The sequence below is a fragment of the Melospiza melodia genome, chromosome 6, assembly GCF_035770615.1.
Source record: "Melospiza melodia melodia isolate bMelMel2 chromosome 6, bMelMel2.pri, whole genome shotgun sequence".
NCBI lineage: Eukaryota > Metazoa > Chordata > Aves > Passeriformes > Passerellidae > Melospiza > Melospiza melodia.
In genome coordinates, this window is record NC_086199.1 from 74407026 (window position 1) to 74434328 (window position 27303).

Sequence of the window (27303 nt, forward strand, 5' to 3'; positions counted from 1 at the left end):
TTCTCTGGTAACCACAGAATATTCCTAATACTTCATCAAGTTATTGTTATTGTAGTTAGAATCTTTAATCACGGGGTAAGCTGGGTCAAAAAACATCTATCAGAAGTGTAGCACATCTAAAAGTCAAGAGCTTTTTGATAGCTCTATTGAAAGTCTTGTGTGGACTTTCATGTACAATAGTGCAGGAATCCACTCTTTCTCAGCAGCTGACAACTTGCTTTGCTCACTTTAAGGTCAAACTCGGCAGCATCCAAGAAACTCTTGAGTTTTACTGTTGTCAGATGTAGCTTGGTGTTGATTTTGCATCTAAATGCCTTTTAACATTTGTTCTGATGAATGAAAATACACCTCTCTACCTTTTTAAAAAATATTTTAGGTTGAATCTGATTTTAAAAACCCCATAAAACATCCCAGCTTATGGTGTGGATTGTGCTGCTGCCTGTGAAGTTTTGTCTTCCTTACCTTCTAGATTTTGGAGTACCAGCTTATTCCATGAATGAGTTGGTGTTGGTTTTACTTACTGTTTCATAAAGATGTCTTAATTGAAACTAAAACAAAACAGTTTGGGCTACCTTTTCCATCATGAATTTCATGTTTATATTTGCCTGGAAACAGCTCCCACTGAACCAGCATATTATTAAATCTCTTTTCAGGTAGTCTCTTGAGTGATGAATGATGAATACCATTCATGTGATTTTACTCTTTCCTTTCCTTTTTTTGTTATTGCTTAATACAGTTCTTGAAGTGTTGCAGGCTTTCAAAGTGATACAATTTAGCAATGCCCTGTGTTGAGTACAGATGTAATTATATTTTTTCCTTGGAGCATTTAACTGATTATGAAGAGTACAATAATCCATGCCTGAGCTGGAGGTTGTTGCAATGTCAGCAGTACGGTAGGATTTAGTCTGAAACCAGAACTGAACAGCTCTTTTTTCCCCAGAAACTCACCTGAGCATTCAGAGTGTTTTGTAGAGATCACTAAAGCACTAAGACTTTTTACAGCCTGGCGAGGTGAAAGGATCGATTCTAAATATATCGGGGCTTTGGAGGCCTTTCCTCTCCCCTCCCCCATTGTGCATTAGCTCTTTAGAGTTACTGTACTGCATGGCTTAAAATCCAAGAACTGCTGTGCTGTCACATCCATCACCTCCTCTAGGTTGATAGAAGAGGACAGTCATGCAGCTTTATGGATTTGCTGAACCCTGACTCGTACCCAGTAATTAAGGAGGTATTGCTTCCAAGGTGTACATATATTTTTTTAATGTACTGTTGCTGAATTGTTAGTAATAAGAGAGAAAATATTTTCTTATTACTAAAGGCAATATGTGTGGGTTTTGGTTTTGCTTCTAAGATGTGAAATTTTGAGTGGGTCTTAAATTCTGGTCCTCTCTAGCATCTCATGCAACACTTAGCCTTCTGTACCTCAAACAGATATCAGAATAAAGATGCAGTCCTGCTGAAATGAATGGCAGAGTACCCAACAGAAGGTATGTAAAGGCTACATGCAGAAAGCCCGGACTTATTCCATGTGCAGATCTGTTAATCACTTTAAGTACTCTGAATGCAGGATCAAGATCAGATTGCTCATTATCTGGATACTTGTGAAGCAAAGCTGTGCAGGCTGACTGTGGAAGGTAGAGCTAAAATTGCAAATTAGATTTTGGCAAACTGCTAAAATATGAGGTCTCATTTTGGAGCGAATTTTTGAAATCCTTTCCCAAATGCTTAGTTCTGTCCCCAAGACAGAATGCCAGTGTACTGCCAAAAGGACTTAATAATTAAAAAAAAAGGATTGCCTGGCAACCTCAGTCCCTTGTTCCCTTTGCAATAGCACTGCTTTTTTGACTTGTTAGGCTAACTGCAGACTTGATAGCTATCCCCTGTCTCTCTGAGACAATGCAGCAGCATGAAGGCTATTAAGGCTATCTTTTTATCTGACATCCAGATTTTACCACCTCCAGCATCTGAGCTGACATGTATCTTGGGAAGTTTTGCTTATTTATAGGAGGAGAAAATAGGATTGGAGCAATCAGAGTAAGTTCAGTGGAACCATCTTCTATTCAAGAATATTTTTGTTTAATTTATGAATACTTGTCTTCTTGAAATAAGGACTGTTCAAAAGCTAGAGGAAAATGCTCAATACTTGTATTAGTATAATACCTTACATGTAAAAACACTGAAGATTTCAGACTGCATTGCATTTCTTCAGAGTACAGTGGAACTTACAATTCTTTTTTCAGATAAAAGCAAGTGGAAAAGGTAGTAATCGTCCCATGCAAGAAGCAAAATATGCTTATCTGATTTGTCTGACTTAGTCTGAATTTAAAAGTATTAATCTACATTTGCATGAATTTCAAAGCCTTGCAGTAGTTGAAAGTATTTGGTCTGGAAATAGATCTAGAAGACAGTTAAAGGGATTTGTACAAAGTGCAAATTATGCCTATATTGTGGAGAGATGAGTGAATAAAATTCTGTAGGCTGAAATTGTGTGTCCCAGTTGTGAAATTCCAGGGTCTGTGTGTGTCAGTGAAGAAATTAAAATTAAATAAACCTCCTTCAGAGTTCTTCTTGCTTGCATAAGTATTCTGTGGTCTGAAAAACATCCCTTAGAAAACATACGTGGCTGAGTGAAAAGATTCTTTGTTCAAAACCAAGTTTCCTGTAACAGCTTGGCTCAGTTTTGGACATATTCTTCCGTGGGTGGGTGGTAGAGTCTGGATCCTGTGATGTTACTCAGTCTTTTATCTGCTCTGGCAAACCTTTGACTTCAGTAAGCCTTTAGCTTTCTTGGGAAATTTGTGTTAAGCAATTTTTGGATAAATTTGGATTTGTTTGGAAATGAAAATATTTTCTGTTTCCTTCAACTCTTGCACTTGAGACTTCTGCTGTATTGGCAGCAGAGAGAGGTTTTAATGGTAGTACCTCCCTGGATTCCTCTTAAATCATACCACAGAAATGACTTGCATTATTTAGAACTGAAACCCTGCTCATGTTTTGCATTTAAAGATCTTGGAGTGAAGCAGCATTGGTTTTCATAAAGGTTTTACTTTGTTCTTTCATTCAAGTTCCTGTACCTGGGATTTGATGGACTCAGTCTGATCTGATCTATCTCTTTTCAGTACCTGAATTATTTCAATGGAGGAAGTAAATGGGCTGATGCTTATTTACCATCTGACCACTTTTGGTAGTTTGCATTTAGGTATTTTCCATTTTGGTCAGTAAAGCCACAGTAGGCTGTTCTGTTTTCAAAATGAAGGAAGAAATAAGATGTGTCCAGTATTCCCACCCACAATGGTACTCCAGGCAGTGGTCTTTCACATTCCAGCTACAACAAGGTAACATTACTTCCCTTCTTTACAGCTGGTCTTAGTGATGTTTGAAATAGTGATTGTACAGTAGCAGATGAGCAAAAGCCTGTGGGAAAACAAATCCAGTACTAGGCTGTTGTGTCCATTGGTGCTTCCGTTGCACTTGAATGATCTGTAGAAACACCCAACTGTGTCAAAAAGATGTGGTATTATTCTGGTAGACAAAAGTCAGGTGAAATAATGCCATTTTGGGCAAGTTTGACTTCCCTTGCCATTTTTCAGCCTTTCAGGTCATAACTAGTGGTCTTTTCACCTATCTTCAATCTTAACAAAATGAAAGTAGATATGCTGAAGCATTCGAAGTGTAGCAGTAACCTTGTTTAGAGTCCAAATAAAAAGAGAGACCAGGAAAGAAACTTCACCGAATCCAGCTAGGTAATGATTTAAATATTAGAATTGAATGTTTCTACAGCAAGTGAAGTAACAATGACATTTTTTGTATTTACAGTCCTTCCTCTGTTGTCACTCCCACCCATTGCTCTTGCTGCCATCTAGCTCTTGGCCTATGTCAGCAGCTGATGTGGCTCTAAGGGGACAAAAACACTACACAAAGTAATGGGTTGTGGCTCCTGGGAATGGCTGTGAGTGGGATACATTTACAGGCTGAGTGCTTTTGCTGGAGATTTTCCTCTTGTTTTGATGTGACTGCTTTCTGCATTTGTAGAATGTTGGGGGACAAAACACTTGACCCACAGCAGTGTTAATGTTGGTGGAGACTGAACTGGAACTACTCAAGTGCACTGACACTTACAGGTGTTGGGTATTGCCAGCACCTTTAAGGGTTTCAAGCCTTCTCAGCTCTCCATCCTCCAGGTGCTGTGTCTGGTAGCCAGCAGTCAGGGCCTCACCTGGGACATCCACCACCTGGTTTGTCTCCAGGTGCAGGAGGTCCCTTTAAGTTCAGGCTTGCTTGGAGTTCCTTTATAGTCAGTTTTTCTTATATTGGTGGCAAAAGAGCTTCTGAAACTTTGTTCTCCCAACTTGTTTCATTGATAGCCACCCTGACCTCCTAGAAACACTATTGAATGGTACAGGTCTCTATGAAAAATTGATAAAACTTTAAAATATTACTGTAGAATACATAAGTTAATATTGCTTTATCACTAGGTAGTGATTTTTTTCATGGTCTGCCTGTTGTATTTCAATAAAAGAGTAGTAGTTACACTGGCACTAAAATCTGACTGTATTGTCTCTGCTGGGGAGAAGTTATATGGAAATTAAGTATGAAGCCAGCAATCATCCATCAAGTTAGAATTATACCCTGGTGTACCACAGATAACAAATCCAGCTCTTTTCCCCCACAGGTTTCCTTGTCTTCTAACCTTCTTCCTTACAGATTTCTTTCTGTATGCTTTCAGTTTTCCTTATACTCAGTCCTGCTCTTATTTCTTGATCTATTTCTCCTTCACCTAATTATTGTGACCATTTCCATCAGGCCTGACATTCATTAGCTAATAGCTTTCTATTCTTGTGCTCCAGATTTACTGAGTAGCATCATGCAGAGATAATTGACTTGGTGTGAGCTGGACCATACAAGAGACTGTCTTAGATTTTTTTGCAATTTTTTCACATTTCTTAATACACACACATTCTCTGGACTGAGAAATGGAGTATGAAGTTGTTGATATAGCTGTTTGTCATGAAGTACAGGGGCAATGGGCAGTTTGGTGGTAAACTCTTGTGGTGGTATTGCAGGGTAATCCTGATTTCCTTGGTGTTGTTATTACCAACTTTTGCGTTTTAAGTCAGGAACTTCTTTATTTTCTTGGTGTACTGTGTGCCAAATAAACCAGGAATATGACAGCAGCCTAGTTGAAAAAGCTGAAGCCAGCTTTGGTATGCCTGGCTGTTCATACTATTTCATGCAGTAGAGCAGCAGCCCCTTTCTTCTACTTTGATAAATAAAAGTGGGATATTTTTGCTGTGGAAGATAATAGTGTAGTAGTTCCTTCCTAAATGTTGTTCTACTTCTGAAGTGATGAGTCAGCTTGTAACACAAGCAAAGCAAAGGAGTATTCTGTTCAGCACTAAACTATGCAGATTAAACTAATCCTTTCTCTAGGCTCAGAAACCAGAAAAAGGCATTTATGACCATATTTTTCTGCCTTGACACTTAATGTTGACAGTTGAGGAGCCATTTTCTACCAGTTCTTTGCTGTTGCTATCAACTGGATCAGAATATGTTTAGGTGTTTATTTTTCCTTACTAGCTGTTCCCCATTGCTTTGGCCCACTGGACAGGAAGAATGCTGTCCAAACTGTTCAAAAGTGTATCTGGAAACTAAAACAACCATTCCAAGAGAAACAAGGAAAAACCTTATAATGTTAACACCTTCCAGGGGGAGTATCTGTTTGTGAAAGATTATAATACATTTTCTTGTTTTGCTGGTGTAATGTGAGCAGAACAGAGAATTAGAACAGCAGCTGTTAATTTCATTGCCAAACTTTTCTTCTTAATTTACCTTGTGAAAAATTTCCCTTGGTGAAAGCAATATACCTCTTTGAACTATCTTTTTTTGTGCATCCAGGAGGTAGTATAGTGTTGGATTAAAAATAGGAGGTATATGACTGAGGTTTTGTAGTGACTGACTTGAAACCTCCGTAAAAGATTCATTATATTTGTTTAAGTGATCAGATTGAAAAATTTGCTGCAGATGGTTTTTCTGTGTAGGATAGAGGAGCATGTGTAGAAGGAGAGAAGATGGGTTTAAGAAGAAGAAAATTAAAGGAAAGGGATACAAATGTATATGTTCTGCAGAAGGAAAGAGATTCAGACTTAGAGCTTCTAGCATAATTGAAAAGAGGAAAAGCATTGTAATACAAATAAGCTGTGTTAAGCAGAAAGAAGAGTATATCAACAATGCAGTTATTTGCATTGCAGCACTAGAGCAAAGTCGAAAATATTCCCAAAACAAAATTTACTCAGCAGTTTTAAAGTTCCTAATGCAGTGGCTAAGAAGTAAAGTGATTTGTATTATATGGGGTTTACCCAGTCTCTTCAGGTGTTTTAAAACATAGGTACAAATAGATCAAAGGATATATAGCTTTATGCCCCTCAATGGTTATACATCTTTATCCCCCTATCTTTATTTTGTTTTGGTGTATCTGTGTATCTGCTCTTAAGTCTTTCTAGCAGATACATGAGAAGTGAAAACACAGCTGTATAATATCTGGAGTGAAATCTTGCTTGCATTAAGGCTTTGAGTGTTTCTCAGTGATGTTCACCATTGACTTTTCAACTGATTCAGTGATTATTAAGGTGAATGGTGCAAGATGCAATGAGAGATGACCTTCAGCTGGCTTTGTGGACAAAAGGATAGTTTTACTTTAGACTTATATTACAGTAGTACCAGTCTGGCTTTACATTAGCTGTCATACTAATAGAACAATATATTTCTGACTACTTAACTTTGTACATGTTTAGACCACTGAGGTAATCTTGGAATGATAAGTAAATTGGTTTTCACCAGATGTCTCTCTAACATCTTGTGTGTAGGGGAACTTGTTTATACCAGACCAGAGAGATTGATGTGGCTTGAGTAAGCACTTAGGACAGATGTGCCTCATGTCATTACAGGCTCCTGTGGAGGGTAATTCAGACATGTATATTAGATATTTGCTTGGAATCCCCTTCTGTAGAGGCTTTGTCTTGTCTCTGACTGTTTGGAGCCTGGGAAGACTGCCTTCTGAGATGCTGTGAGTTGGTTTCATGTAAGCCACTTTTCACTGTAATGATGCACAGCTACAGAGGGGAGAGAACAGGAAGGAGAAGACATTCACCTTTTGAACATGTGAGGCTGTGGTAGGTGTGCATCTGTTGCAAGCATGCAAGACAGAATTTCATCTCTCTAGAAATGTTTATTATTTGCTTCCAGGGCAACCCTTCTGTAGTTTTATCTGCTGATATGGCAGAACTGTAACTTGGCTGGCATTTAAACTGTTAATTTTTGTAACTTCAGTTTGTATTCCTTCAGAATTCCTTTGATCATTTGGGCCTCTGTTTTGCCACTTAGAACTCACTAGTGGCTTTAACATAGAGGTAACATAGCGTTACCATGCATGATATTCCTTAATAACAAAATTTTGAAGCTGCAGGTGTCAGTATTTTCACTGCAGTGATTTCTCCTTCTGAACGACATGTATCTCCATAGTGACTTGTGATGATGAAACAGAACTGAAGATCCTGCAGTAGGAACTACCTGAAGGCTGAAGGATATGATGGCATTTTAGAAATCTTAATCAAGTTGGTTTTGTATTGTTTTGAATACTAAGGCAGATGTTTTTAGTCTTTCTAGTAAAGCATAATAATTTGGAATTTGGTGGAACAGGAAGAAGAGCTGACTCTGTCAGATAACATTGTGTCAGTTGTACTTCGTGGATCTGTTCCTGTGATGTTTGTTTTCAGTACTACAAATCTTTGTTTAAGCAACAAAAGTATCTAAGTTGGCCCTGGCTCTAGAAAAGTAACTCTCATTCTTCTTGAAGCCACTAATATCCAGCTGTGGCTCATGAAACGGAGAACCAAAACCTATGAGATCTGTTATCACTAGGATAACAGATCACTGGGTGCTTCCACAGGATTAATGACTTTCTGTAAGACTGACGTTGGAATGTGTGGAAAATCTGCTAGCTATTACATACAGAATGTATATTCTGTAGCTAATGTACATACAGAATGCTGCTAATAGTGGGGAAGGTAAATTGGCTTCACCTGACCTCAGGAAGTTGGTTTCCATCACTTCCAACTCTGCTAGAAAAGCTGCTAGGCCAAATTACAGACAAGCATAACAGGATTCTGAGTACATAATATTTCCACTTCCATACTAAGTAAGAAACCATCTTTAAATAGTACCAGAATTGACAGTTAACACCTCATCATTCTTTGTAGGGATAAAATTGGCATGCCATGCAGTGTTGCCTTTCCCCTTTGTTACTGCAACTTGTTTTGGCTAAAGCAGAAGCCAAAGTACCACATAGATGGAAACCTCTATCAAAAAGTACTGAAAAATATAATGATGACAAATTAGAAAATTTTTCACAAGGGTCTGAAAGGAAAATAACTTGACGTTTCTTGTAAGGCACCAAAGATGTTCTTGAGGAATATGGAGGAAGCTCAGTAAACATTTCAATTTCAAAGAAAAAGGACTATCTCTTCATAACCTAGATAAGAGGAGGCTCAGTATTCAATTCTAACTTTCTGTCTCAATACTCTAACTTGTCTTTCAGCACTTGCAGTCTGCCTGGCTCTCAAGGAGCCAGAGGCTGGTTCTCTCAAGGCTGGTTCTCAGTGGGGTCAGATCAAGGGTCAGTAATGACTCTTGAAAGTCCATGTGGTAATAAAGTTCTTGGCACACTCTTAGTGGTTGAAATGACACAGCTAAATCATATGTATCTGTATCTGCATGACTGCCTGATCTCAGGAAGGTTTTGTGAAGAGATACTAAGGCAAATTTGGTCATATTCATTCTACACTGGGACACATGGAGATATTGAAGAGCTCTCTTGCTGAACAGAATTTTTGTGAGCTGTAATTAACTTCTCATTGTCAAATGCTTATTTTCCTGAGGACAAGTTCCAAGTCTTTCATGGCTGTGTGAAAACATATGTGAGCACTAATGGATTATTACTCCTGTAAGAAGCACACATGCACGGTGCACTTCACCAAAGGTTGTTAACCATTTTAATGGTACTTTAGGCCACCATGCTTTCCTTTGTACTTGCACAGTAAGCAAAGAACATGGTGATTTCCTATATTAAGTTGTTTTGCTGCAGCATTTGGATGGTGCAAGCTGTATGAATGTGCTTGTAATACCTGATTTCCTTCCCCAGTCTCCCTTGTAGACTGCTGGTCGGCTCCTACCATGCTACTTAAGATCAGCTTTTAGCCTGTGCCACAGAGGAAAACGAGGAGCAGTGGTACATAGCAGACCTTCATTTACAATTTGGCTGGCTCTATGCCTGCACACAGGAAGAGATTTCTTGCCATGGGCCTTGCTGAAAGAGGGAAAGGCTGATCTGCCCGTAACAAGCTGATACACGTTCTTTGTGTTCCTGCTGGTTTGGATCTCGTTCTTCCCTTGCAGACTGGGTCCAGGGTCTTTGCTGCCAGTCTCTCTCTTGAAGGCTGGGAATGTGGAAGATTTTCTATTAAATTTTCTACCTATTTTAAACCTCTGCATTACTTGCAGATGTTTAAAATCAGTAGACAAGATTGAGATTTACTTCCTTGGTGTATTAGCTGTATTTTGATGTAAGTGGTCTATATCTGCGCCTGAACTTGTTTTGGTAGTGTAGCAGGTTGATGCTTGCTGGATTCCAGGCATCCACCAAAGCCCCTCTGTCACTCCCTCTGCAACTGCACAGGGAAGAGAAAATATAACAAAGGGTTCATGAGTTGTGATAAAGAACCAGGAGAGATCACTCATCAAATACCATTATGGGAAAAACAAACTCAAATTAGAAATACGAATTGAATTTCTTAGTAAAAAAACCCAGAGCTGGATAATGAGAAGTGAAAGAACACCTTAAAAAAACCCAAAACCTTCCCTCCTTCCCAGCTTTATTTCCTCTCCCCATCAGCATAAGGAAACAGGGAATGGGGGTTATGCCCAATTCATCACACAGTGTTCCTGCTGGTGCTCAGCGGGAGGAGTCCTCCTGCTCTGGTGTGGGGTCCCTCCACAGGAAATAGACTCATGCTGGAGAAGTCCATGGAGAACTATCCTACAGGCAGCAACTCCACAAACTGCTGCAACATGGGTTACTCTTCCTGCACTCTTCCCTCACAGGGTACAGTCCTTCAGGCACAGCCTGCTCCAACATGGGTCCTCCATGCAGTCACAAATCTTGGCAGGAAACCTTTCCCCAGATCTGCAGGTCCCTGCCAGGTGCCTGTTGCAGTATGAGCCCCCACAGGGTCACAGCCTCCTCAGGCATCCCCCTGCTCTGGCGTGGGTCTCCTCCATGTGGTACAGGTGGATCTCCACATCCATGTGGTCCTCCATGGACTGCAGAGAAAGCTTAACTCTGGTGTCTAGAGAACCACCTCCCCTTCCTTCTGCCCTGACATTGGTGTCTCTAGATTTGTTCTTCTCACGTATTCTCTCTCCACTTTTCTCTTGATGCAATTACACCTGCCCAATAACTAACTTTTAATTCTTTTTCTGAAGTATCTTGTCACAAGGTGTTACCATCACTTCCAGTTGGCTCACCCTTGGCTAGTGGCACATCCATCTTGGAGTCACCAGGGATTGGCTGTGCTGGACATGGGGAAAGCTTCTAGCATCTTCCACCCATCCCACTACTAAACCCTGGCCATGCAAACTCAATGCAGTTATGCTAATGTTAATCATCTGTCCACTGTTATCTCAGTCCTGAGCAATCAAATCTGTTAAATTAGGAAAGTACATTAATTCTGTAACTGTAGAGAGCATGTTGCTTGTTTGTGTTTCATGTATCTTGTTTGTTTTGTCATTTACTAATACAAGTGCAGAAGTAGTACTTGCAGAAGAGGACTTGCACTGAGAGTATTAAACAAGGAGTAATAACTGATTGTGGGTAAAATTCAGAAGTAAATGAGACCATGTTGATTAGCATAAGCAAAATGCATATGCAGTGTCCTAGCAACCTCCTGTGTGTTCTCCATAAAGGCCTTTTTTTTTTTTAATAAGGAGGAGACTGAAACAAATTAAAATTTCACCTATTTACAAGTTCTTTATTGAAATTCAGGCAAAAACAAGAGGGAAGAGTCAAGGCTTTTGGTTTGAAAGTCTGACAGATGGGTGAGGGAGACTTCTGGCAAGTGAGCCTTTTGATACTGAATAATACAATAAAGAGAACTGAAACAAATGCCATTCTTAAAATTAATTTTTAAAAATTTGGACTTCAAGATGACTATTCCAAGCAGTTATTACAAGGAAATAGAAAAGGAGCCAAGGATGTAACTAAAGAATCAGACTTGCAATAAATCTGTCTCTTTTGTTGTCCTTCTCTGTGGTCTTTTGTCATGGTAATTTTTCTTACTACCCTGCCTCTGACAAAAGAACAAGTTCTGGATACAAAAGGACTATGCAAGTACTAATTATTTTGTTAGAACTTAATACAAATCAAGGTAATTAGATTTAAATAACCTCTTACCAGGAAGGTATGTACAAAGTATGTATCAGTTCTGATATATGGTGCTCTGTCCTGCTGTTGACCTCATTCAGACAGAATATGATCTGTGAACAATAAATTCATTTGTTCCTCATGGTGATTATGGAGGGAAGCAAAAAAAATCCCCAAACCCCCTAAACCCATACTTTCTTGTCTCAGAGTTTAACTTTACAACATCACTGCACATCTCTAAATTACTGCATTTAAATTTAAAATTACATTTTGTTATTCTGCCAGTTCTTTAGGCAGAATGGGTACAAGCTAGAAAAAGAAACACTATGTACATTCTAGGAAGCTTTTCACTTTGCAGTCAATGAGTGACTTGCTAGCAATTTCTTTTAGCACTTCTTCATCTGCTAGAAAGAAGTAAAAAAGTTAGACTTAATTTGAAGAAGAAGCCCAAAGGAAGGCACCTTCTCTACCTTGGTTTCTTGTGGTGGTTCTGTTGTGCACTGAAGTATTGCTCTAAAGATGCATATGGTTTTGCCACCATGAAGAGAACAGTAACTCTAGGCCTCAGTCTCTTCTCTGTGATTAGGAAAAAGGAGCATTCGGTCATGTCAGAAATCTTGCAAAAGAAGGAAGAACCAGGAGCTTAACTGCAGGTCTAATTTCTTTACACCTTGAGTTGTCCCACAAAAATCTTTGAAGTAGTATTTTGTGAATTCTATTATTGAAATAAAAGCAGTATTTTAACATTTTAAATGTGTGTTACTTATAATGTAGAAGGGTTCAGATAACACTTTTGGGTTTTATTTGGTGGCAATCCCCATTTTAATTATTGGAAGGAATGATTCTGCCTTCCCCAAAAAAAAGAAAGCTGTATTAGCTTGAGGCTGACACTTGAGTCTTTTCATGATTGATTGATTGGTTATGGAGGTTATGGGGTTTCTTTTGTTTGGTTGGGATTTTTTTGGTTGGGTTTTTTGCAATTAATGCATCCATAGAAAAAGAAAAAAAAATCCTCATGTTTTCTAAGAACCTCTGTCTATAGTGTCTGTAATGACATGAAAAACCAAGTAGCCATGTAGTGATGGTGTGTAACTGGCTTGGTGATTTTTGATGTGAAGTCTTTGGAATAATACCAATACAAATATTTCTTTCTTTGGTGCTTTACAAAGTGGCTTAAGAACATTTCAGGGCCTTATGGTTCCATTAGTTATGGAAGTTTAGTGCCCTTATATTCTGTTGCTTTATGTTGCATTGCTGGAGTGGCTCGTGTGGTCACTTTGCACTAAGATAAAGAAAGAGGATAATGAGATGCTGCTAAAGTAGGGTGGGTACTTGTGGGCTCTGGTTTAAACTCAGTGGTGTAACAGTACAACTTTCCAGCTCCAGAGGAATGTGTCTTCTATCACAGCATTCTTGAGTTCTGCCTCAAGGTGTTTTTAAAGTTCTTGTCTGTGGACTCCTTTGCCACAGAAAGGGCAGAAAAAAGTTGTTTAATAATGATGGGGGAGGGAGTCTGTGGGGGTCTACATGTCTTCTAGAATTGGGCATGCTATTGCTGATCAAAATAAATTTATTCAATAGTAACTTAAAATATGCATAGAGCTTCTACTCCTAACACATTTACATGAAGGGTATATCCAGCCTGTGTGTGTGTATCTGGATTTACAAAAAAAAGTCCTCTAAGCAGTTCAAGAAAATGATGCTATTACTGGCTTGCTGAGAGAGGATTAATTAGGAAATGTCTTCCCTTATCTGGATTTCTAGAAGTTACAGTGGTTCACTTCCTCTTAGCAGAGCATTATACGGAATGACACTAGGCATTATATTAAATAATTATCTTATTACATATTTCTTCTCTGGGACTTAGCACTTTGGTAAAATTTGAAGTTATTTGCTAGAGAACTGTTCAGTTGTCAGATGAAGGAATCAGCCTGATTATAACCCATAATAGGGTATGGTATGTTTGAATAACAAAAAGCCAGGGAAAATCTTGAAATTTGGGGGAATCTCCAGGAAAATATTTTTTTGCGTAAATACTACCTTTACTCTGCATACGTTTTATTCCCAACCCCCCCTCTTTTCTCCAGTACTGATACTCGAAAAGGTGGAAAATGGAGATCTGAGCAACAAGATGTTGAAGATCACGGATTTCGGCCTGGCCAGGGAATGGCATAAAACCACCAAAATGAGCGCAGCTGGGACATATGCCTGGATGGCTCCTGAGGTCATCCGCTCCTCCATGTTCTCCAAAGGCAGCGATGTTTGGAGGTATTGATTTGGCTTTAAGTGGTTGGATACTAAAGAGTAGCTGGACCTGCCAGCAAGTCTCTTTTATGTGTAAGAATGAGTAATGGTGAACCAAATATTAAAACTCAGGTCTTAAGAAAACTTTATCCACCGGCTTTCCATCTGTCAGACTTATCTCAGACTTATTGTTACTGTAGAAAATAAGTGGTGGACCACCTACTGCATGCCTCTAAATTTCTGTTGTTCTGTAAGTTCTCGTTCACATTATTTTGAGATTCATAATCCAAATCCCCTCTGCTCTATCTTAACGAAATGTTTTGGGCTTACTTGGCTATTGACTGACATAATCAAAGGCCATAATACAATCTGAGAAGTACTTAATTTTTATTCTGTTTTACACACAAGGTAATTTTGAACTATTTTGTTTTGGTAGTAATCTGTCACTAATGTATGTGTATACAAACACACTATAGTTAATTGAATTCCCCATCCTGTTTCAATCACAATACTATGTTTTTTGTTTTCATAGTAGTTTAATTATCTTCATGCTTCTAGTATTTCACATAAGATAATAGATCTCTTATCTGGGTCCATCTGAGTATGTAACCCATAAATAGTAACCTGCATGTATATGTTGTCTTGTTCATTCATGCACTGGAATTTTCATGAGTAAGCTAATATGGTGGGGAGGTGTAAGGGTTGGCCCATATACTTCCAGAAATTAAGTTTGAATACCACTGTTAAGTGGATTTGTAAATACAGAATTCAGTAAATAGCTCCAGGACAGTGACTTTTCTGGATACTGAATGACTTAGAATTAGTACTGAACGTCTGAAACAGATAAAATAGAGAGAATTTTGTTTTTCTTGTGGAGAAAAAGGTGTTGAAATGTCAGAATCTTTCTCTTGATAGCAGTAAAATTCTGTTGCTGGCCAGTAATGCTCCTCCACAAGTGAGTGCATGCTGTGAAACCCATCGGGATAAAGAAATAGCCCAGCTGGTAGACATGTCTGGCTCTTATGGGGATTTTTGTTTTCCTTGTCCAGTTTTGCTGAATAGATAATTTATTGCTTTGTGGTAAGTCTGTGAACATGTATTTTGTACTCTGATAGTATGGATAAAATTCTGACTGTGTAATTAAATGTGGTAGCCTCCGTAGCTAATCTGAGACAGATTGAGCGAGAACCAGGCTTTTATTTGGAGTGAAGTCTGGCAGAAATGAAAATCTTAAGGCTGTGCACCTTTTCTGTGCATGTGATGATGGTACTGGTTTGTGCACAGCTTGTCAACCTCAAACCTAAACTTGCTGTTCTCTGAAACAGTGCCAGGAAGGGCCTTTAAGGGTCCCCTAAGAGAAAGAGGGAACAGTTTTCCTGTAATTGTAACTTTAGTAATACAGGCATGCTATGAACAGATCAGTAGATGTTCTGTACCAGTATGAATTAATTTTCAAAATGTTAAGAATTATTTAGTTGGCTGGTGATTTTCATGAAGTGCCTCTATGCCCATGCAAATGATCATTGACTTAAGGACTGTAAATAACTGAAATGATTTGTTCATTTTTCAGAATATTTTATTTCTACTTTTAAGATTCCTTCATCACTTTCTCTTGTTATAGTTACCAGTCTTCCCTTGAAAATAGGTTGAGTTCCTCAGAAAACTCTCCCTTAAACGGAGAGTCATCACCATTAAGGGAACTTATTTACTGTCTCTGAATAAGTTTTTTCTTTCTAGTGGCTGAAACCTCTATTCATAGTTCAACAAGCTGAAAAGAACATGTATGCAGAGGACAAATGCTTGCCAGTGCAATCACTACTAGTCTGCCACTGATTGTAAGCCCTAGATTTTACAAAAGCGGTCATGGACTTGTGTAATAATTCCTGTCCCCACCCAGGGATGCAACCTGAAATTCTTAACAGGATGAACTTTTTTATCCTATTAGACTTGCTCCTCCTCTTGTCCAGTTCCACCACTTGGTTAATCACTGGAGTCATAGGGGTTTTTTTGCCTGACAGCCTTCCAGTTAGTCTATGCAGCATCAACAGAATTGTCTCTAATGTTCATGAACCCTTTTATTTCAACACCTTTTCTTTAAAGCTTATTAGAGTAATACTGCTGGCTGAACTGTTGCCCAGCCTTTGAACAAGAATCTTGTTCTCCTTGTGTTCTTGCTGCACAAACAGCTGAAGAAGAATCATACTAGGACTGAAATTTCCTGAGCCAGTCTTATCATGACTGACTGCTTCATCTTTCCAAAACATGTTTCAAGCTCCATTTTAAAAGCTCCATCTGTTTACTCTGGAGTAGGGCTGGCAAAGAACTTAAAAAGAGTGAGGAATGACCACACGTAGTATTTATCACCAGGGTCTGGACCACTGTGAAGCTTGTTCATAGTACCAGTACTTAGTAAATCTTGCTAGTGAAAGCTTGTTGCTGTGAATTTTTCTGTGCTGTACCCACAGGCTCTAGATATAGTAGAAGCCTTGTGCTTATATTGTACAGAGGACAGTGAAACTACTGTTTTAGTTAAATAAGTCCCTTCCTGTAAATCTGTTATGTGTTTGTGTTTGCTTTGGATTTACAGAGTTAAAGTTGAAGCTTGGATATTGCAGCTCATCCAGTACTGTATGCTAATGTTAGCAGGCCTGTCAGTAACATTTTTCTGTCATTTGGCTGGTTAAATATATTTCTTGTTTGCTGTACACTTTGTTTTTTACTTGTACTACTTAAAAGACAGTCATAGTGTCAGTACTATTGCTGTGTGGAATATAAAGGCACCATACAACCATCATCTGGGTTCTCTATGTTCCTCAATTTAGATGTTTTTAAGCTGTATCTACTCTGAGACCAGTGAAATAATTGGGCATTTAATTTCCATTTAGGAATGGAATACCAACTCTCGCTAAAACCATCAGATTAGCAGATCAGGAAGTTTCAGGAATTCAGTGCTGGATGTAGAAACTTCAGTCATTAGAATATTTTGTTTTAAGCGAGCGTTGGTCAAGCACTTCCATCCACAATTGACCACTTGTAGGCTTCTGTAGTTTTCTGTGTGTAATGAAGCACTGTCAAGACTTCAATACCTGGCAGAAATGCTGACTAGTAATATTAGGAGAAACTCACCTGGGAGAAGCACATGAGTACTGTGAAAGCACATGAGTGTTGTGAAATAGGCAGGAAAGGTCATCTCTGGAACTGTCAGTTCATTAACATGCAAAATGCCAGCTGTTAGTAGCTATAAAAATGTAATGAAGTTTGGGGGTTTTTTTCCTTAATAAAAGTCATGTTCTAGTTGCTGTTGGAACTGGGATCTCTTTGTTGGGTTGATAATTCCTTCCTCATGGAAAGTGTTGAACCTGGGGAAATGGATAAGAGAAGCCTATGGTATGTATGCCATGGAACAGTACCAGTGAGAAACAATTACTTATTTTTTAAAAGTTCACAGACTAACAAGGAAGGTGGCAAAATCACACGTGAAATCCTGCAGACCTCCAGCCTCCCTTGCCCTGAAAATCCAGTGAGTAGGATTGAACCTGATGTTAAATGGCTTAAGGGATTACTGGATCACTGAAAGATGGTTAATTATTCACACAAGTGTCAGTTGACTTGGATGCATGGGTTGTGTCACATGGTTCATTTCATAATTAAAGTCCAAAAATTACTAATAGGTGCTGGAAAAATAAATGAGCTGGATCACTTTTTCTTTCCCCCTGCTAAGAATGTGTAGAGGCCCTTGTTTCTTTCTTTCTATGCCTTTTTTTGGGTAAGTCTTCTGATCTGGCTTTTTCCTTTGTACTTCCCAATTTTCTGCTTTAGAGTTAATAGGAAAACACTGTTCAGCACCTGTCTTGGTGTTTATTCACTTGGGATTATTGTTCAAGTGCCACAAAGCACTATTCCCCTGTTCTGTGCAAGCAGTATTCTCAGCAATGAGGTGTAAGTATAGTGGCATTGAGTTTTTTAAGAAGCAAAGTGACCTTTCCTGCAATATACACTTCTAGTGTCACATTAGAAGAAGCACCAATCTGTCTATTCCTTTTTCCTTTAAAAGTACCCTGCAGAAGAAGTGCTTTGAGCCCATCAGTAGTGCTTTATCCAATAGTACTGTTAAAGTAATAATACAGCTCTGTGGTAGATTTTACTAGCTTTTACTATCAATGGTGATATCCAAGCTGAAAAGTAGCATAAATGAGCAATCAGATTTAGGCAGTCCAAGTATACATTCAGTTCAGTTTTCATTTTCTTTGAGTTTTATAAATCCTAGAAGGCCAAGAAGAAATTGAGAACTCCTTAGACTCTAGTTTATTTTTTTCAAATAATGCTCTTGGGACAGTAAGAAATGATAAATTATAATATCAAGAGTGTGAATTGCATAAGAAAAAAACAAAACAAAAAATATATTCTGCTTAATAAAGTAAAATAGCTGTGTTAGCAGCAAAGGTTGGATCTTTAGTTACTAAAATCCTTTATCTAAATAGGAAAAGTACTGTTAAAAATGTCCAACTAAGGTAGCAGCAGTTACAGTGAATGTTAAAGATGTGATGGGGTGGAAGGGAGATCTCAAGGCTACAGTTTGTGATATCCATTTGTACTCCCAAATGGATAGGGAAACTGTTGCTTTGAAACAAGAAAAGCTTACTATTTTAACTTTATATTATATTTATATTTTAAATCTTCCATGGAGCAGCTGTTTAAGGAGCTTGTTGGAAGAGAAGCAGTTTTTCATTTGGTCTTCAGTTGTGCTTAGGAGGCCTTCTAGTTGGTATAGTATGACATGGTCCAAATATATGTATGTTTAGATTTTGGATCTTTGCAAGCGCAATTAAGAAAAATTAGTCCATTACAGTAGTGGTTAATCTCAAGATTATTGACAGCAGTGGGAATTTTTTGTAAAATCAACAAAAGCAGAACATGCAACGTGGATGTCTTTTCAGGACACTTAAAGCTCTGAGTGAATGTATGGGAAATCCTTCAAAAGAATGAAGAAGACAGTGTAGAAAAGACTACTGAAAGGCATCTTTTTAAAATCTCAGTCTGTATCCAAATGAGGAAAATATGCATTGACTTGAGCTCTTTCAAGTTGAACATAAAACAAAGATAAAAGGGTTTTGAAGAGAGTCTTCTTACAGCATAAAACCAAATCCCTTGCTTTCAAATGCAGCGCAGGTGAGAACCCTGCAGGAGAACATAACAGCCCAGAGGTGGGCAAAATGTGGGAGTGCAAGGAAGATAAGGCTGTACCAGAAAAAAACCTCAGTGACTTGTGTCTGCCAGAACAGAGCAGAGGCATTTTAAGCTGAAAATTTCTCTTTAAGGGAGTCGAGCTTGGAGCACATATCTTTTACTGAAGTAAAATTCACAGAGGTGTAAAAACTGACTGATTAAATGAGTAGTAACAACTCCTGAGATTTACAGTAACACCCAACATTTCTACAAGAACATGAGAGTCAGCTGAGTTAGTAGCTGTGCTGTGCAATCTCTTGCTTAGAGCTGGTGTAGTAGCAGAGAAATGGAAGGTAGCAGACGCAGTGACAGGTCTTAAAAGAGCTTCCTGACAATTAGCAAGTATGATCTTGAATTCTTCTCAATGGTAGAAACAGCACTAAAAAGCAGGGAGCTGGTGGACATGTGAGCATGTCTGGGGAAGAGTTAGCTTTTGTAGAAGAAAATGTAATACCTTGTGAAAAGTGAAAATGCTTGAAGGAGATACTGAGTATGTGGATAAATGGTGAGGTTGCTTATACTGTATTTGGATTTATAAAGACTTTAAGCAAAATCCTGCCTCATAAGCTTTTAAATAAAGTAAATTGATGTGGGAAAAGAGGGCAAGTATTTTTCCCTTCATTTAATCAGTACTTAATTGCTAAAAGAATTAATGAGTTTTATTGGTGGGGAATTCTGTGTTCAACACAATCAGAAGTGATTTGAAAAAACAATACATGGTTAGCTGGCATGGTTGATGATACCAAGTTATTCAGGATAAGAAAAATTCATGTTCTGCAGAGAGATGAGGAAAAGTTTTACTATAATGAATGATAAAATAGATGGTAATGGTAATAAATTCAAAGTAATACCCATGGGGGAATTTAATATGTACAATTTAGGGGCTCTAAATTTTACTATTGTGATTCAGTAAAAACACATTGGAGCTACTATGGATAATTTAGCTTATTTTATAAAGAGTGAGAAAGGCAACTGGCAAATGAAAATTTAGTAGGAAAGAAAGAAAACAAGCAATACCATTTGTGCCTCTCCCCATATCTTTAAAACTTCGTGATTTTGCTCATTCCAACAGAAGTTGTTAAAGTCAATGAAAGATATGAGATGGTTTCTGTTCAGGATAGTAACTAGACTAGGATTTAGCTAGATTAGAATTTGGGGGTCTGGAAAGATGATGATTGGGAGCCTGTGAAATCATGGACAGCATGGAAGGAGCTAATAGGGAACATAGGTTGACTCTTTCTTGTATTTGAAAGAACTACAGGGAAGCTGATGAAATTACCAAGTGACGAGCTCAAGACACATACACAGAAGTATTTTTTGGCAATGCATCGTTAAATCTGTGGAGTTCACTACCACAGAATATAATAGATGGTAAATGGGTTCAGAAGAGAGTAAGAGATCAATGGAAGAAAAAACTGTCAGGTCACCAAGGATGAAGAAGCAGTTTCTGTTTCAAATTTCCTATAAGCAGAAAAAATATTCTGAGGTTATGCTTTTCATCAGATACTTTGAGGGAGAGCAGTCCTGGAACTATTTCTGTAACTTCATAGGTAGTATTTTGTAGAATATCTTAAGATGACAACTTAATTCTGAAGAAGTATTTTTCACTTATTTTTGAAATCACCAGCCACCAAACAACCTTCATATTTTTGGGTGTTTTGAGAGGCTCTGTTTTGAAACTAAATTAGAAGATTTATGGTTTTCAGGTTGTTCCCAGTTTCAGAGAGAAAATAATTTTTGCCTAAAAGGTGAAAATGTAATCTTATTTCAGAACTACTCAAAAAAGCAGGTAGAATAGGGCAGATCACCAGCTTGGCATTCATGATAAGCTTGTCCTGCAAACTGCAATTTCTTCAGTATACTAAACTCCCAGGTTCAGGTACCTTGTTGCTTACCAAAGGCTGTGTTCAAGTCAAACACCTATTCTCTCTTTTGTTTCCTTCCCAATAGTTATGGTGTGCTGCTTTGGGAGCTGCTGACAGGAGAAGTACCATTCCGAGGAATTGATGGTCTGGCAGTAGCATATGGTGTTGCTATGAATAAGCTTGCCCTTCCAATCCCTTCCACGTGTCCTGAGCCTTTTGCCAAACTCATGGAAGGTAAGCCAGCTGTGCTGTGTGTGGTTTGTGCTGTTTTTGGAGTGCTGTTGAGCGTGGCCTCTTGGTGTTACCTAAGAGCACAGATTTTTCCAGTGGCTTTATCCAGTGGTGCAGGTTATTGTGGGAGCCAGGCCTGGCTGTAAGTGTACTCTGACAGTCAGTCTACTACCAGAATAATGAAAGATTTTTTATCAACTGGCTTTATAGGAAAAGGGGGGCTATTGCTGTTCTCTCTTAACTTGTTTTTTAGTAGTGAGGACTCACCAACACCAAAACTTCACATAATTAGATCGTGTGAAGTCTAATTTGTTTTAAAATTCATAGCTCAAGCATCTTGCTAATAGTGTCAGATTGATTTGAAATGAAACTTTATCCTAGTGACATTTCAGGGAGAGGTTTTAAATGTGGCTTTGACATTCCAAAACAACCCATATTTTCAGTCAGAATGATGTGATTTTCTGCTTTGTCTGTGAAGGTAGTTCATGCCCAAGGTGGGCTAGACAGAGGTGAAAGAAATACAGGAGTTAGTCATCAGAGCTGCTGTGGTTATTAAAAAGGGTTGTGTGAGGTAATTTTTGGGTGTATTTATGTGACCTGGTCTGCTGGCCATTGAAACTGCTTTCATGCTTCCTGAGCTTCAGTTGTTCCTCCCTCCCTCTCTCTTGCCCTCTCTTCCTTACCTTCAGTATTTTTGTCAGTGCCCCTATTCCCAAAGATTTGTAGGTGTTTATATGTAATAAACATTTTTATACCTATCTGGCAGAATGGAAAACAGAGATAAAGAGAAGTCAAACTTGGTTTATAGTCTTGGTGAGCAAAGAATGAGTCTCAACATAGAACTTACTCTGTGGCCTCTGGTGGTGCTTCTAGCCTCAGGAAAGGAATATGAATCTTGAAGAAAATATTTCTGATGGATTTTTTTTCTGCTTTTGGAATACTTTTGCGTTTTTCTGGTGTTTTCTTTAGGTTACAGGCTACAGTTAATTTAATTTAAAGTGAAAAATTTCATGTATGTTCTGCTAAAACAGAAATATCCTACTGGACAGTAAACAATGGAGTTACAGGTAGAATAGCTTGAAGGTAGTGTAAAGTGAGAAATTGTGTCTGAAAGAGTTGGTGAAACTACCAGCTCAGTGTTTTGCCACGTAGTTTAGTTTGACATGCTTTCCTGAATTTTTTAACTCTAAGTGAGGATTTAAAAATCATGCCCTCTGTTGGGAAAGTTAGGCAGAGGCATTTGGCCAGTGCCTGAACCCAGCAGCCCAGGGGAGCACCCACGTGGCTTTGGAGCACTTGGCTTCTCGGTGTGCAGGGTGAAGACGAGAACAAAAGAACCCAATCACTTTCTGCCCCTTCACCAAAGCTGTGTTTCAAATAGGCTGTTTCCCATCTCGGGTGAGCTCTTCTTCCTCTAATGCTGCTTTCACTTTTGAATTACTGCCATGGTGGTCTGCACTGAGACAACAAAGCTGAACTTTCGCTCTTCACAGAAAAGTTATACGTTACAACTCTCCTCATTAGTGCAAATAGTGGCTGATCTAGGGCAGGGAAAATAAAAGCCACAGGCCACCTGCTGGTTATCCTGTTCACTCATTCATGCATTTAGCTGGCTGTAGCATTTTGTTTTACTTTGGGTCATGTTTGCTTTGCCATGCTTAAAACCTGAGGTAAAGAGACAGGGATTATGGCACTGACAGTCCTGCTGTAACACCCATTGCTGCTAATTGGCCAGCAGCAGGGGATCATCTGAGCACTCTTTAACATCCTCAGTTCTCTATTTTGATAGAAGAAGCAAATTAAAAGCCGTAAATACAAATGTGTTCCAGCATGGAACCTGTTGATACCCACAGTTTTGAAAATAGAACACCCAAATGCAAAAACTCAGTAAGGCTAAAATCAAAGGGAAGAACTGCAGAACCAAACCTTGGCTGTTGCACAGGTTCTGTGAAGTGATTTTTATTTTTAATTACAGCTGCCCCTTGATGTACTTCAATCCACAAAACTGATGAATGAACTTCTTTTAGGACATCACCTAATATTTTTAGCAGTGTTCCCTTTTTTCTGATTTCAAGGTCTAGAAAACTTTTAGAACATTTTTAAAACTCATGTCTTGCACTAAAGCTTAAGTCCAGTGACCATGCGGAGCAATGCTGTATGATGAGAGAGACCCATGTGTTAGTTACTTCCATTCATGCAGAAAAGCTGTATTCCTTACAAATACATGTATGTGAATGTGAGTTTTTGTGTTTGGTTGTTCTGGAATTTTGCATGCAGGCCTCTAGCAGTACTAAAGAGAATAAGGACATCTGTTGAACAAGAACCTGTGTAAGTGCTGGTACAGGACAACATAGAATGAGAATAAGAAAGGGATTTTTTTTCTGCTGGAATTGAAATGAGGGAGAAGGAAGAGAGAAGACTGAATGAGTGCAAATTTCCTATTCAAAAGTGTTGTTAAATGTTTTGATGTAATGGTTTGGGGCATTGTTTGTAATGGATTAGGGGTTACTTCATACTATTTTCTTTTTCTGTGTTCAATTCCCATCACTGTAAAACATTACCTTTTATACTGTTGCTCATTGAGCTGCTTGATGTGGTGAGATGGCTACCTTCCGTTCTGTGTTTTTAGGTCTCTGTAATTGGCTGAATAATTGCATTGGATTGTAAATTAAAAAAACTTGTTTACATCTGTGGTTTCTCCTAAAAGCAAAAGAAAAACGACTGATTAATTTCCTCTCAAATAATAAGAAAGGACCTGTAAAAGTAGGAGAACTCCAAATGCACAATTTGATATCACTATTTACTTGAATCTCCTGTTTTCACACAAGTTATGCCCAGTTTGCTTTGCAGGAGAGGTTTTCCATTCTGAGAAAAGATTCATAATGACTCAGCTCAATATTAGATTTTGGCATCAGGAAAAGCCCTGATGGATATCCTCCTGCAGCATGGCTGTTAACTCTGCAGTGTAGCTATTATAAAAGAAGTATTTGCAAGATCCTTGCATAGTATTTCTACTCTGTGAACACATATATGCATCGTAAAGCAAAATATTAAAGGAAATTATTTGTTATTTTAGAAAATGCTTTAAGGTTTACCCTTCTGTAAAATTATTAAATTTGTATTTTACTTGTCATATTATTGCAATGGAACCTAGAGACTTAGATAGGTAGTTCAAGATTTTAAGTGTTGTTGGATATTGTACAAGCATGAAAGCATGAATTCCATATTTGTCAATAATCAGTGCAAGTGGGCAGTGGGAAAGCTGGGGTAACACAGGTAGTGTGTATGCCACTCTTAGCCACTGGGGATCAGTAAAGTGCTACCTGTCCTCTCAGACCTCCATACTTAGAGATGCTTGACAGTTGTTTGTCTTTATTCTGTTCTAGATTGCTGGAACCCTGACCCACACTCACGACCTTCCTTTGCCACTATCCTAGACCATCTTACTGCCATAGAAGAGTCTGGTTTTTTTGAAATGCCCAAAGATTCCTTCCACTCCCTGCAGGAAGACTGGAAACAAGAGATCCAAGAGATGTTTGATCAGCTTAGAGCCAAAGAAAAGGTAAGTAGAGAGTAATGCTCCCTGCTTGTGCTCTCTGGATTGTAATTTCCCCATTTCATAGTTCAAATGGGGATCACTGTTTCGTGCATCCCAGAGCTAATTTTGTCTGTGTTTTGCTGGAGTTAATGTATTAAGTCCCTGAATCAGTGGCAGGTTATGATGCACACAAGGGTAGAATCATGAGAAAAATAAATATCCACATCCTCAGCTGCTGCTCTTTCTAATATTGTAGTGAGCTTCCATCATAATCTGTGCAAATTGCTGTGATGAGTTGATTGTTTATTGTATTTGATAACTGTTTCCCTATTAGCATCCTAATTGAGAAACCCACTGAAAACTATTAACAGGAGATGTAGGAGGGTAGTTTCAGCATATATATACTCTAGTTAACATTGCAGCTTTGTTTCTGCTGGGTTTGTGTTTTCAAGGTTTTGAGCATAAACAAAATGCATGGACTAATAAACATGAGTGCTACCAGGGGAAGGGTCCAGTAACTGCTATAACTGAAGTCCATCTGGGCAAATAGCAGGAAACAAAAATGCCAGCAGGAATAACAGGAATGGTGACTGACTGTCAGCCTCAAAGAGGAGATGTGAAAAAACTGAAGTTTTCTTCAAGCATGCTTGCAGAAAGCACAGCTTGCTGCATCTAATTTAAGGTCCTTACAGAGACTGTCTTTAGTTGTTGGTAAGAAAAACTGCAGCAGAACCAAAACCACTAGTATAATTATATATTTGTAAGTTGACAGTCTCTTGCCTGAAAGTAAACTCATAATAAGCAGCTGTCTTGATTTGGGCTCAGAGGTTGGGTTTGGGAGGCAGAAAGAGAAGGAAAAGAAGACTTTGGGTCAGAGGAAAGAAGTCAGCTTCTACAAGAATACTTAAAACCTTTCTATTCACTATTTTAGTAGCTTTTGGGAAGAATAAATTAGCTGATAGGCATTTCCTTGTTACTGTTGTCCCATGGCGTATCTGTGTTGGAACAGTTTTTGAGAACAAGAAACTTCAATAGACAAACAGCTAAACAGCACTAACTACACTGCCCTCAGGATGGGTACTGTATTCTTCTTTAGCAATGGGGAAATCATTTTATATTAAATGATTTTATTGAAATCTCCCTGGTGATGAGCCAGGTAACAATGCCATTATTAAAAACGTCTAAACTAAAATCTGTCTGATTATCTATCTGATGTTTAACTTGAATTCTTCAGTTTTTGCCTTCTGCACTGGAATTGGCCATCTGGAGAGAATTATTCCAAGTGCTGAGTTCTTTTGTCCTTGTGGTGGGAGGAGAGGAACGCAGTGGGATTTTGGGATTTCAAGGACAGTTTCAGTTAATTCGTTTTGTCAGCAAGGGATAGATCGAAAGGTTTGGCGTGTGTGCCGTTGCCAGGACCGTGGCGAGATGGCTTTTGAATATCCCCAAGGAGGGAGACTCCACACCCTCTCTGGGTAACCTGTGCTAGTACTCAGTAATGCAGTAAAAAAGTATTCAGAGAGTGACCCCTGTGTTTCAGTGTGTGCCCATTGCCTCTTGTTCTGTCAGTGGGCAGTGAAGAGAGCCTGACTTTACCTTTTTTTCATCCTTCTCTCAGGTTTTTTTATACACTGGTAAGATACCCCTTCACCCCACCCAAGCCTTGTCTGGGCTAGGATGAACAGTCCCATCTCTCTCAGCCCTTTCTCATAGGAGAGGTGCTCCAGTCTCTTAAGGTACTCTCTCTCTCCACCTTCATGGCCCTTCACTGGACTCTGTCCAGTATGTCCATATCTGTCTTGTACTGGAGAGCCTAGAATTTGACACAGGATTTCAGGTGTGGTTATATCTGAATTTTAATACTGGAACAAGTGGTTATGTCTGAATTTTAATACTTGTTATGAGGGGCCTTGAATTGCAAGCATTGAAGTCCTTGAGGATTTTTTTTTTGGCTCTCAGCTGAGCCTTTAACCAGTGGGTGCAAGCCACTGAAGCAGTGCCTTCAGAACCAGTAATGTTCTGTAATGTCTTAAGCCACAGGTGGCAAGGTAGCCTTTTGTTTGTACTTCATCTCCCTGCAGGAGCTGCGCACGTGGGAAGAAGAGCTGACTCGTGCTGCTGTTGAACAGAAGAACCATGAGGAGCTGCTACGAAGGCGGGAGCAGGAGCTGGCAGAACGTGAGATTGACATCCTGGAAAGGGAGCTCAACATCATCATCCACCAGCTGTGTCAGGAGAAGCCTCGGGTCAAGAAACGCATGGGGAAATTCAAGAGGAGTCGGCTCAAGTTAAAGGATGGCAATCATATCAGCTTGCCTTCAGGTTGGTGATGTGGTAGGCTGTGCCAGGTGAAATGGGAGCAACCTGTAGGTTTGATAGTTCCTTACTACTGACCCTTATGCACTAGAAAGGATTTGATGTACTTCAGGAAAAGCATGGCTCTTTGGGATCAATAAACTAAATTTAATGCTCTTGTGGCTAGCTTTACCCAAAGTTCCGATATGAAGGCCAGAAGTAAATTTGAAATGTAGCATGTTTGCTAGCTGTTGGCTGTATATGGCTTATTGTAAAAATGGTGTTGCAGTTTAACATGTAAATGCTCAAAAGAATCAGTTGTTTAAAGGATGTACGTAGAAGATGATGGGCATTCTTGCTTGGGGAATATTTTACATAATGCTGCAGGAGAAACTATAATCTACTGGATTTTTTTGGTGTAGGAATCTAAA

At 38.8% G+C, this 27303-nt stretch overlaps 1 protein-coding gene across 3 annotated transcripts in view; it reads left to right on the forward strand.

The window, feature by feature from the left end:
- Nucleotides 1–27303, forward strand: part of MAP3K9 (mitogen-activated protein kinase kinase kinase 9) — a 58573-nt gene that overhangs the window by 14199 nt on the left and 17071 nt on the right. For all 3 annotated transcript variants that reach the window (XR_010028094.1, XM_063159206.1, XM_063159207.1), the window contains exons 3-6: nucleotides 13561–13741; nucleotides 20894–21042; nucleotides 24426–24601; nucleotides 26659–26899. Coding sequence is in view for 2 of the 3 variants with exons in the window: in XM_063159206.1 (XP_063015276.1) it covers nucleotides 13561–13741; nucleotides 20894–21042; nucleotides 24426–24601; nucleotides 26659–26899 (747 nt within the window). In the remaining variant the exon portion in view is untranslated. The remainder of the gene's footprint in view (nucleotides 1–13560; nucleotides 13742–20893; nucleotides 21043–24425; nucleotides 24602–26658; nucleotides 26900–27303) is intronic.